The 14,765-nt window shown below is 51.8% G+C and overlaps 7 protein-coding genes across 7 annotated transcripts; 6 read left to right on the forward strand and 1 right to left on the reverse strand.

The window, feature by feature from the left end:
* Positions 1 to 127: 127 nt before the first annotated feature.
* On the forward strand, positions 128 to 1,804 carry P153DRAFT_324991 (uncharacterized protein). Its single transcript, XM_033665259.1, has one exon. The coding sequence runs from the start codon at positions 585 to 587 to the stop codon at positions 1,746 to 1,748; it is 1,164 nt and encodes a 387-aa protein (XP_033519944.1). The 5' UTR covers positions 128 to 584; the 3' UTR covers positions 1,749 to 1,804.
* Positions 1,805 to 2,007: 203 nt separating this feature from the next.
* On the forward strand, positions 2,008 to 4,745 carry P153DRAFT_348845 (asparaginase-domain-containing protein). Its single transcript, XM_033666222.1, has 3 exons — positions 2,008 to 2,273; positions 2,460 to 3,721; positions 4,086 to 4,745. Exons 1-3 carry the CDS (start codon positions 2,213 to 2,215, stop codon positions 4,332 to 4,334), a joined length of 1,572 nt encoding a protein of 523 aa, XP_033519945.1. The 5' UTR covers positions 2,008 to 2,212; the 3' UTR covers positions 4,335 to 4,745.
* Positions 4,746 to 5,353: 608 nt separating this feature from the next.
* P153DRAFT_115526 (uncharacterized protein) lies at positions 5,354 to 5,879 on the forward strand. Its single transcript, XM_033661938.1, has one exon. It carries the CDS (start codon positions 5,461 to 5,463, stop codon positions 5,782 to 5,784), a length of 324 nt encoding a protein of 107 aa, XP_033519946.1. The 5' UTR covers positions 5,354 to 5,460; the 3' UTR covers positions 5,785 to 5,879.
* Positions 5,880 to 5,974: 95 nt separating this feature from the next.
* Positions 5,975 to 7,166, forward strand: P153DRAFT_300059 (NmrA-domain-containing protein; the record flags this gene model as incomplete). Its single annotated transcript, XM_033664311.1, has 2 exons — positions 5,975 to 6,603; positions 6,797 to 7,166. The coding sequence occupies 2 exons, from the start codon at positions 5,975 to 5,977 to the stop codon at positions 7,164 to 7,166; spliced, it is 999 nt and encodes a 332-aa protein (XP_033519947.1).
* Positions 7,167 to 7,864: 698 nt separating this feature from the next.
* Positions 7,865 to 8,798, forward strand: P153DRAFT_299929 (uncharacterized protein; the record flags this gene model as incomplete). Its single annotated transcript, XM_033664304.1, has 2 exons — positions 7,865 to 8,183; positions 8,260 to 8,798. The coding sequence occupies 2 exons, from the start codon at positions 7,865 to 7,867 to the stop codon at positions 8,796 to 8,798; spliced, it is 858 nt and encodes a 285-aa protein (XP_033519948.1).
* Positions 8,799 to 9,978: 1,180 nt separating this feature from the next.
* Positions 9,979 to 10,839, forward strand: P153DRAFT_299770 (uncharacterized protein; the record flags this gene model as incomplete). The annotated part of the gene is made up of 1 exon (XM_033664298.1): positions 9,979 to 10,839. One exon carries the CDS (start codon positions 9,979 to 9,981, stop codon positions 10,837 to 10,839), a length of 861 nt encoding a protein of 286 aa, XP_033519949.1.
* A 984-nt stretch (positions 10,840 to 11,823) lies between these two features.
* On the reverse strand, positions 11,824 to 13,921 carry P153DRAFT_348856 (uncharacterized protein; the record flags this gene model as incomplete). The annotated part of the gene is made up of 1 exon (XM_033666223.1): positions 11,824 to 13,921. One exon carries the CDS (start codon positions 13,919 to 13,921, stop codon positions 11,996 to 11,998), a length of 1,926 nt encoding a protein of 641 aa, XP_033519950.1. The 3' UTR covers positions 11,824 to 11,995.
* Between the last annotated feature and the right edge of the window lie 844 nt (positions 13,922 to 14,765).

The following is a 14,765-nucleotide window of genomic DNA, read 5'->3' on the forward strand; positions in this document are numbered from 1 at the left end:
CGTTGTTCAACTTCTCACTTTCAAAAATTTGGAGCTTTGCGCACAGACGCGGAGATAGCGGAGGCATTCCGTCATAGTTTCGCAACAGCGAGTTTGTTTTACCTTCAGTATTCCATTGGCATGAACAACTAAGTATGTCCCGTGAGTGTACTGTTCAACTATAGTCTGTATCTGGGATGCCTGTTTGTCTATACTAAGAACGGTAACAGTAAACCGAGACTGTTACCTTTTCACAATGACCATCGATTCGTGAAGATTTTGGCGCTGCATTGGATGAGCTTGACCACCAAGCTGTCTCTGGTTGCTCGTAGGGTACTGAAAGCAAGAATTGGCGATTTTCTTTGATATCGCCCTGCGCATGTTCGGCTCTTAGGTCAGAACTCCTCGAGGCACCCAACACGCATAAAGTGAAATTGCGCATTCGAAAGAGTCATAAGCCTCAGGAAACACGTTTGTGGGGAAACAAGCAACACATGCAGTTCTCGCTTTCACTTTAAACTGACGTCTTGGCTACAACTGGCTGTACGCGACGTTTGTTTTACAACCCCGAACACCACAACATATACGAGCATCGTTGACCGGTCATGGGAGGTCTAGCTTTCGCGAACTTCACATCCGGCTCTGGAAAGCCAGTCCAGGTACCGCGCATATCTCCAGGTCTCTACAACGAGATCGCGGTAGAATGCCAGTCAAGGCTGGAGGCCCTTTTCCACCGGGTTCTCATTCCACGCGAAGCACCTGGAAAGGTTGACCATGGGGACATCGACATACTTGTGGAAGGCATACGTCCCACAGCAACGTCAGACTGCGAGATATCGGTAGCCATCAAAGATGCTCTTGGAGCTGAACTTCATCTTCCACGAGGTGACTCTCACTCCTACGCCATTCCACATCCAGACTTGCCAGACGCGTACGTGCAGGTCGATGTCGAACTTTCTCCCGGCAACGACACGCCAGAGGCCGCCGGGCTCTTTGAATGGATAAAGTTCATGAAAGGCGATTCAGATCTCTTACAGATCATTGGAGTCACTCATCGCCCTCTGGGACTCGTTTGCAATGACAAAGGCCTGCACGTTCGAGTCGAGGAGATCGAACCGTACCACAAAAAGAAAGCTCTCGTGTTTCTCACCCGCGATCCAAATCAAGCGATGGACTTCTATGGCTTAGACAAGGCCAAATACTGGGCTGGCTTCGAGAACGAAGCAGACTTGTTCAATTGGGTGTCAAAGGGGAGGCTGTTTTCGTGGGAAGTGTTCGACAGCCGCACTGAGAAAGCGAATGACCGTTCTCGACAGAATAAGAGGCCCATGTACCGTCGCTTTGTCGAAGAATACATGCCAGCGCATCCAGACAAAGGCGTGGGCAAGTCATGGACCCGACAGCAAGTCCTCCAAGAAGCTCTGACTACCTTCGACAAGCGTGACGAGTACGACGCTATGATGGAAGAACACTTTCTGAAGGAAGCCGACGAGGGTCTATGGAAAGATATTCGGGCAATCTTGCCGATACAAGGCAACACTTCCACGCGTCTTACGCTACAGGGTTTGAGGCGCTGGGTTATCTTCGAGGATGGAGAGCCGCGTATCAGTTCTAAGCCTATACTTGAGGATAATACTATGTGGGCCAAGGTTGTCACGCCAGAGAGCAAGGACGACGTTCTGAACTGGGTGAAGCAGCATTGGGTAGAGGTGAAGGCTCTGGAAAAGGCGCGCTCGAACGCAGCGAAAGAAGCCGCAAAGACGGGCTGAACAGCCGCAACGTTCATGAACTTGATAGTAGACGTAGTCGACCGCTCAAAACATACTTAGCTTTGTATAGCTCTCACATCATCCCTTCCCATGATGTCATTCCCTGACTTATCCTACGAAATAAAGCCGAAGCCTGCCACGTAGGGCATATTTTTTCTCGCCCACCCGCAGTAACCCATGAATCCTGCAAAACCATCGGATCGGTATAAGGAAAATTTTCAGTTTTGGAATGGTAATAGCAAGCAGTTTCGAAGGGGTAAGAACAACCTCGCGAGTGGATACTAGTGTGCAACGGCCCGATCTGGAAGGCGCACGACCAAATTTTGCTGTTGCGGAAAACGAGGTCGAAGAGTTCCTTCTCGTTGGGATTGATTGCAGACGCGACTTCCGTTATCGGCCTATATTCCACTTCTCAATACCTCTTCGTCTTCGGCGGCATCACACTAAGCCAGTGACCTGACAAAATGGACGATCAATTTTCTGAGCTTCAGCTCCCAGAGTCACGGGTTTTGATCATCATCACAGGTACAGTTTTTTCCTGTCGCCGGATATGGTGATAGTTCCGGGAGGTGTTCAGCACTGTCCCGCGTGCTCCATTAGCAAGCACAACGTGTATCAAGGGCTAGCCATTGTCAGAGTACTTCCAAAGTGCTCCCGATTGCATTGTTATACTTGATGATTTTTCAAGCTCCATCACTGACCAAGAAATAGGCGGCACAATATGTATGCGAAAATCAGCAGATGGATTAGTACCTGCGAGAGGATTTCTGAAAGCTGGACTTGCACCACGGCCTGTTTTCAACGACGGATCTTACCCCGAACCTCTGGAAATCGTGACTGACGACCACGGCACACGAAAAGCCGTTCAAAGCTTAAGAACACCAGCCAGCACGTATGACCGCCGTGTCAGGTATTGCGTCCTCGAATTCGAAAAGCTGCTTGATAGCAGTTCCATCGACTCAGCTGGTTGGGATCAAATTGCGAAGACAGTGCAAAGGAACTATCAGCTTTTCGATGGTTTCGTCATTCTACATGGCACGGATTCTCTGGCGTACTCTGCCTCCGCGTTGAGCTTCATGTTTCACAACTTGGGGAAACCGGTCATTCTGACTGGATCTCAAGCACCAATGATGGAATTGCAGACCGATGCACAAGATAACCTATTGAACTCGCTAATCATTGCTGGTCACTTCATGATCCCAGAAGTTTGTTTGTTCTTCAACTTCAAACTCTTTCGTGGGAATCGTTCTACCAAGGTCTCAGCCGAAGACTTCGATGCGTTTGGGAGCCCCAATCTCCCACCACTGGCGACGATATCATCTACGAGGACTAATGTTTTGTGGCATAGAGTCCACCGATCAACTGATTTGAGCCCTTTCAGTGTCCAAACTGGGCTGGATACAGCACATGTCGTTTGTCTCCGTATCTTCCCAGGCATCACACCTGTATTAGTGGACGCGGTTCTACGTCTGGAGGGCCTCAAAGGTCTCGTCTTGGAAACATTCGGAGCTGGAAATACCCCAGGAGGACCCGACAGCGCGATGACTCGAATTCTAGCGGATGCGGTGAAGAGGGGGATTGTGATCGTCAACGTGACGCAATGCTTGAGCGGCAGCGTGAGTGCATTGTATGCTCCTGGGACCTTTCTGGGCCGAGCCGGAGTTGTGTTCGGACAGGATCTGACTACGGAAGCGGCGCTCACCAAGCTTGCTTACTTGCTTGCTCTCCCAGACGCCACTCCCGAAATGGTCGCAAAACAAATGATGATATCGGTGCGTGGCGAGCTGACCGAAACAACACGAACCCACTTTGAGCACCCCGAGAAAAGCGGTGTCTTGACTCCAGAGCTCTCGAGCCTAACGGCACTCGGGTATGCTATCCAAAAAGGCGACCTGCAGGAGACAAGAGATATCATTCGAGGAGAGCGTCGATGGCTCCTGAATGATGCAGATTATAACATGAACAATCCGGTAGTAAGTGATCTTCCCTGTTACAATCCGGGTATCCAGTCAGCGTCTTTATGCCTATCTGTAAACCTCGTCCTACCTTCCGCCCCAAGCGATCACAATGGAACGATTATAGTTTCGTATCAAGGAACCGGTATCAGATAGCACGCAATCCGAGACGGCGAAGCGCGTCTACATCTATCTCTGATAAAGGGACATGATGCCGTCGGCACAAAGATTGTACAGCCATACAGCTCCCATTCTCCATCCCAACTTGGCGGTAATACGACGACACCGCTTATCTTTTCGCCTAGCACTGCATCGGACGTTGGAGGAACATTCTTCCGCACAATGATGCGAGATTGCGCTCACTGCTGACCGGGCACCACAGCACCTTGCGGCGACCAGCCCGAATGCTGAGATTCTGCGCGACTTTCTTTCCCAGGGCGCCTCTGTCCACCTTCGGAATCGATCGGGAAACACTCCGCTTTTCTTGGCTGCAGCCGCTGGGTTGAAAGAACACGTGCATATCCTGATTGATGCCGGTGCACATCTTCACACTGAGGAGATGAGCGCGGCAAAGAGACATGCGTCAGAGGGCGACGGCAACGCTGAAGTATGGCGTCTTGTCATTGGGTGAATTGTACACACATGATTAGTTCTGCTGGGACGACGGGTAATTGTGGTCCTACTGGCTGCAGCTAGGAACCCGGTTGGTACGTTCTGATTGACGAGTGGTATCTCCAGATGTCGCCATGTCTGGCAGGTTGGGGTCAGGGTTCAGTGACGCACTGTGATCAGCCCGACGTGCATACAGATTGTCTAACGTGCTGGTGATTGCTTTTGATGGTTACGCGGCAGTAATTCTGTGGCTTGATGGCGTTTGTTACTGCTGCCCGGCTCGACGTGCCGGGTCAAACCTTGTTGATTATTGATATGGCGGGATGAGATGTTCCATAGTCGGCTCAGTTCCGAAGTCGTTGTACGTGTAGATGCAACGTGATCACTCCAAAGGGATCAAAGTCTAAAGTGCGGATAAGGAAAAGGAGGGTCAAGATGCGTTCAAAACCTCGGCTCGGGAACTAGTTTCGGTTAGTCAGGGAATGCTCTCTGCCAAGATTCGTGACACCCTGTTTGCTCATGCACGTCGTCTGCGTTGAGAAATCTGTAACAAGCACGTTATTGACCAGCACTTGGTAGTGCAAGACTACGGATACATCTCCGTTTCCGCCAGCTATCTGATAGTGCACCACGGCTCTGATTCATGGCTTTCTTGGGTTTTCCGAGCATAGCCATCACCTTTCCCAGTTCCTGGATTAGTGTGCTCCCCCGCATCTCGCTCTGAACAAGCCCTTGCCCGTCACGAGCAGAGTTTGTGTGGATCCGCGCCTATGGTCTGGGTTAGCCTGACAGGCCTCTTACTCTCCGAAGATAGTGTTGTGCAGGCTCGGATCGGTTGCTTGTAGCTATTATGAGAAGACAAGTGCAACCCTTCACCATCGGGCCGTGAGAGCGCAACGAACCAGAACTTGACCGAGCAATACATTACGAACACATTATGCTCATTCAACTACTCATCGCCGTTCCCCGGTCCTAGTCAGGTGGCCAGAGAAGAGAACGTTGGCATGCTAAACGCACACTATTCGTTCCTATATCCAGCTATTAGGTAATTCTCTCCAGCAGCATAATGACGAGTCCAAAATCGGCCTGAACATCACGCACAAGATGCCTGGAGGTGCCGTTTCTCCTGCATCTCCGCCAGATCAATGTGGTGCTCATGTTTATTGTCTTTAAGTCTATCGTTGCCCACTTTTGCGTGTGGCAGGACCCAAGATATATCGTATCCCACCAACCAACACATATCCGAATACCCGTCTTTGACCTGCGTCCTGCAACTCACGTGTGGCTTCAAGGGCGCTATTAAAAAGTCAATATCAATCTCTTTGCGTGCGGTGAGCACTTTGTTGGCTGCGCGCCGAACTGCGGCATCTTTACACCGACACCCGCCGTTATACGAAAAGGGCCTTACACTCACACACGTACTCACACCACTTTACCTATCTGCCATCGCCCGCCTTGTCCACCACTGAGCCGCGGACTTGGCATCTCACACGACCCCAAGCATCTGCCCTTGTTTGCGCCCGTATATGAATCAACCCCCCTCGTTCCTTCTCCCTTGCTGCTGAATGCCACGTTCTTCCAACCCCTAATAGAAAATCCGAATTTTCTACAGTTTTGCCCCACTCACTTTTCGACACCAAACCCAAACAGAAAACACGAATGCAAAGGACCGTCGTTACCATCAATAGCAATGGCCGCCAGGCGGCGAGCTTCATTCGGGTTGCTGCCGCACTGGGTTGGCAGGTGCGCGCGCAAATGAAAGATCTGGACGGGATAGTGGCGCAAGAGTTGGCTGAGTTAGACAATGTCACCGTTTACATCGGACGCCTGGAGGACACCAAATTTCTCGACAATCTGTTCAAGAGCGCACAATGCGCATTCATCAATACCACACATTGGGGAGACGAGGTTGCGATTGGCCGATCGCTAGCCGACGCCGCAAAGAGAGCTGGGATACAACACTACATTTACTCGAGCATGCCAGATCACTCCGTCTTTGGTCACAACTGGAGGTCTTTGCCACTATGGTCGCCAAAATTCACAGTCGAGCAGTACATCCGGCAAATTGGCCTCCCGGCGACTTTTGTCTACTGCGGCATCTACCACAACAATTTCACAGGCCTGGACTTTCCGCTGTTCCGCATGCAGCACCAATACGATGGAAGTTTTGAATGGCAGGCGCCTTTTCACCCAGACCAGCCATTGCCGTGGTTAGACTCGGAGCACGACGTTGGGCCAGCTATCTTTCAGTTATTCAAGGAAGGTCCGCGAAAGTGGAACGGCAAGCGGTAAGTACCCAGCATCTGCATCCTTTTCTCCACATCACGCCAATGGTCCCACAATTGTTTGACGTGGTGGCTAACATCACCGTTTCTTCGTTGAAATTTTCCATTGTTGCTATGACTGTTCAAGCTCGCTTAGAAAACGTGCAAGGGCACGTGCTGCTCAGGGGTATCTAGAATTACGTACTGACAGGTGTAGGGTACCACTGGCATTTGCCATGATGACACCAAAGGAAGTTTGCAGAGCTTTCAGCCGCGGTCTCAGGAGACCAGTCTGCTACAAGCGGGGCCCCATAGTGATCCACGTTCCCACTCCTACGGGCTACCGGGAGCACCTTTCCGCGCTCGAGTATACTCTCGGCGAGAAGGGCGCACCTTATTTCGGCCCGGATATCGAGCCAGCATGTCCCAAGGTTGCTCTTGAGCTGTGGGAAGGCAATCGTTCCATGGAGGAGTACGCGCAGGAGGTGTTCCCCGTCGAAGAGGCCGCCAATGGCATGACGTGGATGGAAGAGGTAGAGACGCCTCGTCGAGAAATCGAGATTGATTTCGAACAGATCAATTGCTGACTACTGGGGTTATCTTCGCAGGGTGAACCTTTCCAACAATACAATGGCAACGGCAATGGCAATGGCCTCTTCAGCCTGGCCGAGCAGCTCAACCAAGCTAGGCTCTAATATCTCTATCTAGCTTTGTACCTTCCATTTCCATCGGCGTCCGAGGCAGCATTGCGGCGGTGTCTTTGCCCTCTTCCCCTTGATGCCCTCCACAGTGGGGCTTCTGGGATGAGGGGTGTACGCGTGATAGTGTCAGAAGCGGGGCGCCTGAGACGGGTGTATTTCGGGAGTCGTTTCATGCCTATCTGGTTATCTTTGGGCCACGATATGGCGCCTCCAGCACGGTGTTTGGGCTGCCTTTTTTAGCATGAGCGAGCATTTATGAATCACGGGGTGGTTTTGTGCGCATTTGGCGGAAAAGTTCTGATATCTCTGTAACCAATAAAGATTCCCATTTGAATGTTTTGGCGTGGGTGTGCATGTAGTGTAGCTGATGATAGTTGCAACATGTCAATAAGATGGAAATGATACTGGACATCACAAAAATGTGCGAAAATTCACAAACATAGACGCATTGTGAGATGGAGTGAAATCGAAGCAAGTGTGTGTCAATTGGGATGTGGAAATGTGAATTGGTGGTGCTGACTAAACATTGAACATTGATTTTCCTAATGCATCCAGCATGTCGACAACGACGACTCCCCTCAGCAATGTCAGCCGCAATACCATGCACGCGGGCGACGGCCTCGCGCGTCGCCTTCAGAACCGCACGATGCAAGCGGTTCTCCAGTACCGAGACCGTCGCCGTCACCGCCAGCCCAGAGCCCGCCATTATGAGCAGGCCTGCGGAGAAAGAGGGCAGGCCATTGCGTTTCACGGAGAAGGTCCATAAGGCGTTGTATCCTCAATTTTACAGCGGGAAAAGAGCAGTCCCTAAAGAAGATACGAGGTTTTGGGCGAGCAAGAGGCCAATTCGGACAAAGTTGAGCGAGGAGCTGCACACGGAGAAGGGCGTCATCCCGCGATTGAGTACGTGCTGAATATTATTCAATTGCACATTCGTCACATCACGTTTGGACACAGAACTGACATGCATCCACTCCAGGCGCCCGCCTCAACATCCCCGTCTTCGCGCCCAGCGCCCCGAACATCAAGAAAACCTGCCCTAACCCCATCGCCGTCGTTCGCGCCTCACAAGCCTCCATCCTCGACCCCACCGGCGCACGTACCCGCCTCTTCGCGAAAGACAACCCGGAATGTGCGCGAGTCGGCGACATCCTGCTTGTGCGGCAACGCACCGGAGACCCCTTCGCGGGCGTGTGCATCAACATCCGGCGGCGGGGTACCGACACAGCCATCTTACTACGCGGCCAGCTGACGCGTGTGGGTGTGGAGATGTGGTACAAGATCTACAGTCCGCTTGTGGAGGGCATCGAGGTTGTGCAACGCGCGGCGAAGCGGGCGAGACGCGCGAGGTTGACGTACATGAGGACTGTCAAGCACGACAAGGGCAGTGTGGAGAACGTCGTGAGGATGTATCTGAGGCAGAAGCAAGCGCTTGGGACGAGCGAGGGGGGCAAGAAGAAGGGCGCTCCGCCGGCTATGGGAGGCAAGAAGGGCAAGGGCAGGGGGAAGAAGAGGTAGATGTAGGGAGAGGGAATCTTGCGTGGAAGTTGGACATACTGTACTATTTGTACCATAACGTGAGAATGAAGGCACTGGGTGTGTCGAATTGGCTAGTGTCATTCATCCACGACTCCAACATCGCGGTGTTGACGCAATACAACATACACATACCAGGACTTATGACGAATAGTGTGAGCTACGATGGGGTGGTTCTCCACTTCTTTCATCAATCACAACCTTTGGTCTTCAGTACGTCGATCAGGGTGTCATGGGAGGTAAGGGATTCTAGGAGAGGAGACTAAAGCACTACGGTGTGTCCGGAAAATAGGGCGCGTCGGCATGGAAAGCTCCATTTCTTCTTTCATTTCTCACAGGACATGGGCTTTGGATCTACGGCAGTGTTGGGGTTTCCGCCATGTCTTTCCAGGTTCGTATGCTCTTCACTAGAGTGACGCTGATGGAAAGCTGCACTCTCGCTGTTTTGTAAGTCCGTTGAAGCAATTTCGAGGGCGTGAGATTGATCTTTAGGCTTAGATTTGCAATTCTTCATGTCGATCTTGTCGCAAGCATGAATTCCGGCAATCAATTCGAATACTCGCTCAGTCCTGCGATACTGTCTACAACCTCGACCACTATACACTTTTCTGCTCTTTCTCGGTGTAACGAAGTCCGAGGTTTCACATCACTCAACCCTCAATGTCTGGATCCGAACGACGCAATGATACATATACACTAGCTAGTTCTGGCAATGAGTGTGCATCAGACGTGGGGTAGCTCCGTAGCTCCATGTCGAGGAGCTTCACTGACGGCATTCCGAAGCTATATCTCGGTCGAACCGCACTTCAACATCCATCTTGCCTACTAACATCTCCTGAATACATCCAAAACCATGGACCCATGCCGTCGAGACTCCCTCATCCACCCATCTCCTCCACTCATGGACTTGCCCTCCAAGACCACCCTCCCCGACCTATGTGAAGATGTCTTGCTAGTGATATGTTCGCACCTCGAGCCCCCGGACGAGCCAAGACAGGAACCATCCATCAAAAACCTCTCCCTAGTAAACCGCCGCCTTAGACACATCCTCGTACCGCTCCTGTTCAACACGCTACGCATCACCCGCCCCCTCAGCCAACTCACACCCACTCCGCTCCTCCCCCACCACGCCACAACATGCAAAATCGACATGTTCGGCTCCATGTGGTGGTGGTGTTCGGGCGCATACGTATGCAGCGCCGACGCCCTCGCCCTCTTCCGCCTCATCCACACACTCAAGCGGGTGAAGACGCTGGAAGTCATGATGATGCGGCGGAGCGTAGACATGTTCACCACAGCCGTTGCATCGACGCCGCCGCAAGAGAGTTCCGTCTTCCTGATGCCGCGGGTAGAAAAGTTAGTCGTGACCAGCGACGCGGCATTCCTTGTTTCGCAGTGCCCGAACCTACGCGACCTCGTCATAGACGATAGGACGAATTGTCTGGTGGGCCCGTACTGCAGTCTACCCACGCGTCTTGAACCCTTGCTTCCGAATCTCCCCTCCCCGGCGTTGACGCATTTCGATGCTACAGCGCACTGGTCCGTCGACGAGGTTCGTTTCTTGGTCCTGCGCTTCCCGGCGTTGAAGTACCTGCGCATGCGCAGCGATACGTATTGTTACCGCGCATCCATCAGCGCCATTACCTCGCTGCTTGGGACGGGCCTGCCCCATCTCAAAACCCTGAAGCTGGTCAAGGTAGGTAATCTAGACACAGGGTATCAGTCTGTCTGGCGGCGGCGTATGAAGGGCTGCTCAGACGCTGTGTATAGGAAGATGTTGTGGCGCGAGAACGAGGAGCGGCGGGTCGAGGCAGAGAATATGGTGGTGAGGTTGGCGTTTGGAGAGATTAAGGGGTTGGGCGAGTGTTGGGTGGGTGAGGGGAGGGTGGCGCGTAGGATGGATGCGGAAGCGTGGATGTGGGAACGTAGACGGGAAGATGCGGCGGAGTGTGGATGGGACGATCCTTGGGCATCTATGGCGGAGAATGAGGGCGTTGTTGTAAGGAGAGAGATGGGGAGGTAGGGTGATGTATTGGTTGGTTTTTGGCCATGTTGTTTAATTCGCCTATCGCTTTGTTTTTGCCGGTTGGAAGGCATCTGCTTGCAATCCTACGTGCATGCAGGTCACGGGAAGATATCTAGATGCTGTTCCGCTTTCGTAATTGAAGAAAGTCATGTGTACAGCGAGTGACACCAATATACGTGAAGGACTTGATGCACCAAAAACGTTTGCTCAGCGTAGCAAAGATGGAAAGAAGGCGTCATCCTAGGTATCACTGAATGGTAACGCCACGATAACAGCTTCCAAAGTCAGTAACGTTAACTCACGGCTTGCACTCCTAAAATTGCTACTTCATGGGGAATTCCACAAGGGCAAGAAGAAGTACATGTTGTTCGACGCTTGTTTTTCGAATCGACGTATGAGCACGACTGCCATCCTCCAGCCAAGAACTTTCTATAGTTTTGATCGAATATAGCGCAAACTTCCAAAACAGTAGCAGGTAATGAGACCAAGACATAGCTTAGCATTGGCGAGAAAGAAAAGCCTAATGCTTATGCAAATTGAGCAAGCGGATTATTGTACACGTGCTGTTGTTGTTTCTTGGTGAGGATCTACTCACTTGTGATGTGCAGCATGTTATGAACTAACAGACTCTCTAGCAGTAACTTCTGCTCGTATTTCCCGAATTCCCGGCTGAGAAGGATTGAGGATATGGAAGTTGTTGACATGTTTCTTTGCTATGTATTGCGTGAAGTCTCCTCTTGATCGTTTTGACATAGGGTCCGACGATCTGAGATAGATTAATTCATCAATGTCTTTATAGACACCCCAGTAACAGATTGTATAATTTAGAATGTAATACTATTCAGTTCGTTAGGTTGTTACGAGGGTAGATACAATTCATCTATTTGTGAGCATTTAGAACAAATTTCAGATGGTACAGGCCGAACGATGTTGTGCAATGGAAATGTATTACTATTAATTTCAAAACAAAACTTGAATGCTTGCAAAACTAGTAACAACGCTGACTTTTTCCCACCCTTTAGTCAGGGCGACGACCTCTTGACCCGAGTGGAGCTTCATATCGTGGGGCAGGTAGCCACAAACGATATTCCAACCACAAATTCCCATTATGTAGTGGTCCTGGAGACTCAATTATACTGCACCGATTTTCGATTCACGGGGAGCTGAAACCACCGTTGTGCCCATGCGAGTGACCACTGTTCTGCTGGCCCGACGAAGAGTGGGTTACAGTGCGCGAGAACGAAGACTTGTTCGCACTTCTGCTGGCCGCCAGAGAGTTGGCCGCACTCTCCTCAATGAACCTCTCCATCTCCCTGCACTTCTCTTCGTACTTGGCGTACATGGCATCCCTCTCGCGATCGGCAGCGTGACGCGCTGAGATAGCAACCTCCTTCTCCTCGCGCACCTCGTGCAACAGCGTGCGCATGCTCTCAATCTCGAACTCGAGTTCGCCGCTGCCGTCTTGGTACTCTGTCATGGTCTCAGTGACCTCGTCGTACTTAGACCTCCAGCTCTCTAGGTCACGATGAGCGCGATCCCGAGCATCAGTCAAAGCGCGGTTGTCGGCTTGGAAAATGAGAAGCCTCTCTCCGAGAGCTGCCAGTTCGGTGGTCAAATGCCCATGTCTGGATCGGTGCTCGTCGTCGTCACGGACATGAACAGCGATACGGCTGTTGAGGCTGTGAATGTCTGACTTGTGTTCGACGATGGCAAGCTCTGCAAGACGTAGCGCCTCTTCAAGGACTTGGGTGCGGCGATGACCATCGGCAATCTTTAGGCCTCCGTCATGCACATCGTCCCTGAGCTGGTCGCGCTCGATGACGACCACTCGCAGCTCCTCACGCGACCTCTCAGCGCGGTCGCGAAGGTCGTTCCTCTCGGTCTCAACGAATAACAGCTTTTCCCTGAGCGACACGACTTCTCTCTTGATGTGCTCATGCTGAAGTGTGATTTCGCCCACCCGTTGATCAGCCTCTTCCCAACCAAGAGACTTGACCTTGAGTTCGCGACGTAGGACGTCGATTGTGTGGTGGTACTCATCACGCGCGTCCTCGGCGATACGTAGAATCTCCTTCGACTTGTGGAAGTCGCGTTGTACACGGTCGTGACGTTCAGTCAGCTCAAGTAGCTCTCGGGCTGTATCGTCTGCCCTGAGCCTTAGCCTCTTGTGATCCTCATTGAGGCGGTCTTTCGCGTGGAGAAGTTCATCCCGCTCGAGTTCCCAGGCCAAGATACGCTCCTGAAGCATCACTACGTCCTTACGAGAAGTTTCGAATTTGGTGTTGGTGTCGAAGTACTTGCTCTTCAAGTCGGTGTGCTCGCGTAGAAGGTTGCGAAGATCCCCATGGTGTTTGAGAGCATCCTCCCTAGCATGGTCACGGTCGTGTTCAGCAGCCTTGAACTTGAGAAACAGGGCTTCGAGCTCAGCTCTGATCTTGTTGTGTTCTCCGTGCGTGTGAGAAAGAGTGCCTTGCAGATCCACCAGCTCGAGGCGGATTTGCTCGAGTTGGCGATCTCGGTCACCAACATGCTTCTTGTGTTCCGCAACTGCGGCCAAAGCTACCGAGAGTTCGACAAGTAGCTTCTCAACCTGTCTCTTCCTCTCTTCCGCCTCATGACCATGGCTGGAGTGCTCGCGCTCCTTGATCTCAACGGTCTCAGTGATTTCTTCCACTCGCGCAAGAAGCTCCTCTCTCTCCCGGAAGAGTGCATCGCGCTCTGCGATGATGCGAGAGAAGGATTCTTTGAGTGATGAAGCTTCCCGAGAAGCTGTAGACATGAGGTCCATCAGGGCGAAGAACTTGCCCTCAGCCCCAGATGTGAGTTCCTTGGACGCGGAGATGCGGTGCGACGCCATGAAGGAGTTTCGGCGAGACGAGCCGCTGAGCGCACGACTTGTGCGGCGGGTGACTGATGATGAACGTGCGTCGCTCGAATGGCCGAAGGCCATCGACCCGCGCTCGCGACTGGGTGTGCCAGGTTCAGAAAGAAGATCCTGTTCGAATCCACCAGCTCTGATCTTCATCATTGTGAGCTTCTCTGGAGTGATGTTGGGTAGTTCGCTGTGAAGGTCCGTCATGATTGTGGTATGCAAGACGATTGATAGTGATGATAAAGAGGATAGAGATGAATGACGATTGAAATACTTGAGGTTGTAGAGGGAGAGCTGTAGCTTTATGGCGCAAAAGTGAACCCAACCTTAAAATTCGTCCACTGCTTTTTCGTACGTTCCTAAGACGAAGATCCACATAAGCATGAGATTTGCGTCATGCTCTTGTGTTGATTGACGCCCGCTAAGTTCAGCTGAGGGAGGGGTACTCCCGATCGAGAGAAGCTTTCCCAATCGGAGGTATGATGCTCAACATTAGGACGCTTCTCATGCCTAGACGGCGAACTAGGAGTATCAACAGATTCATAAAACGCCTCAATTCGTCAACACGTTGCAGGGGTGATATCAAAACTGCTAGTTTCCCAGTACTAAAGCGACGATGACGACGATACCGCTTGCTGCATCTAGAGCTTGATCATCTCGCGAGCTTTCGCATTGGTCCATGACGCGCAATACGCATAGACATCGTAGCCACACGCTTGCATTAGAACGCTGCAGGCGGGTGGAGACAGATCGTCACCCGACGGGATCGTAGCACATCATCTTCGAACTACGAGATTCAACCAGGTTCTGATAGGCCTAAATCAGCTCGCCCGATACGCCACGCTTTTCGATTGGCGGGTCGCTAGTCCTGGTCGATTGCCGTGAGCGGAGATCCCGCCTGATCCCAATCCGAGATTCCCTAGGTACATAGTGGATTGGGGTGCTCCGAATTGCCCGTGCCATTGCGGCTTTGTCGGCTGAATGCAGTCACCTCCGAGTCGAGATGTTTGGTTTTGGTTGATATCCAGAGTCTGCAGCTAGGCATATGCAT

The sequence above is a fragment of the Dothidotthia symphoricarpi genome (assembly GCF_010015815.1).
Source record: "Dothidotthia symphoricarpi CBS 119687 unplaced genomic scaffold P153scaffold_20, whole genome shotgun sequence".
NCBI lineage: Eukaryota > Fungi > Ascomycota > Dothideomycetes > Pleosporales > Dothidotthiaceae > Dothidotthia > Dothidotthia symphoricarpi.

Excerpts from the sequence above, each read along its gene's own strand:
- P153DRAFT_324991 (XM_033665259.1), top strand. The coding sequence starts at position 585 with ATGGGAGGTCTAGCTTTCGCGAACTTCACATCCGGCTCTGGAAAGCCA.
- P153DRAFT_348845 (XM_033666222.1), top strand. The coding sequence starts at position 2,213 with ATGGACGATCAATTTTCTGAGCTTCAGCTCCCAGAGTCACGGGTTTTG. Across the intron at positions 2,274-2,459 it reads GGTTTTGATCATCATCACAG|GCGGCACAATATGTATGCGA; the intron begins GTACAGTTTTTT and ends ACCAAGAAATAG. Across the intron at positions 3,722-4,085 it reads ATAACATGAACAATCCGGTA|CACCTTGCGGCGACCAGCCC; the intron begins GTAAGTGATCTT and ends CGGGCACCACAG.
- P153DRAFT_115526 (XM_033661938.1), top strand. The coding sequence starts at position 5,461 with ATGTGGTGCTCATGTTTATTGTCTTTAAGTCTATCGTTGCCCACTTTT.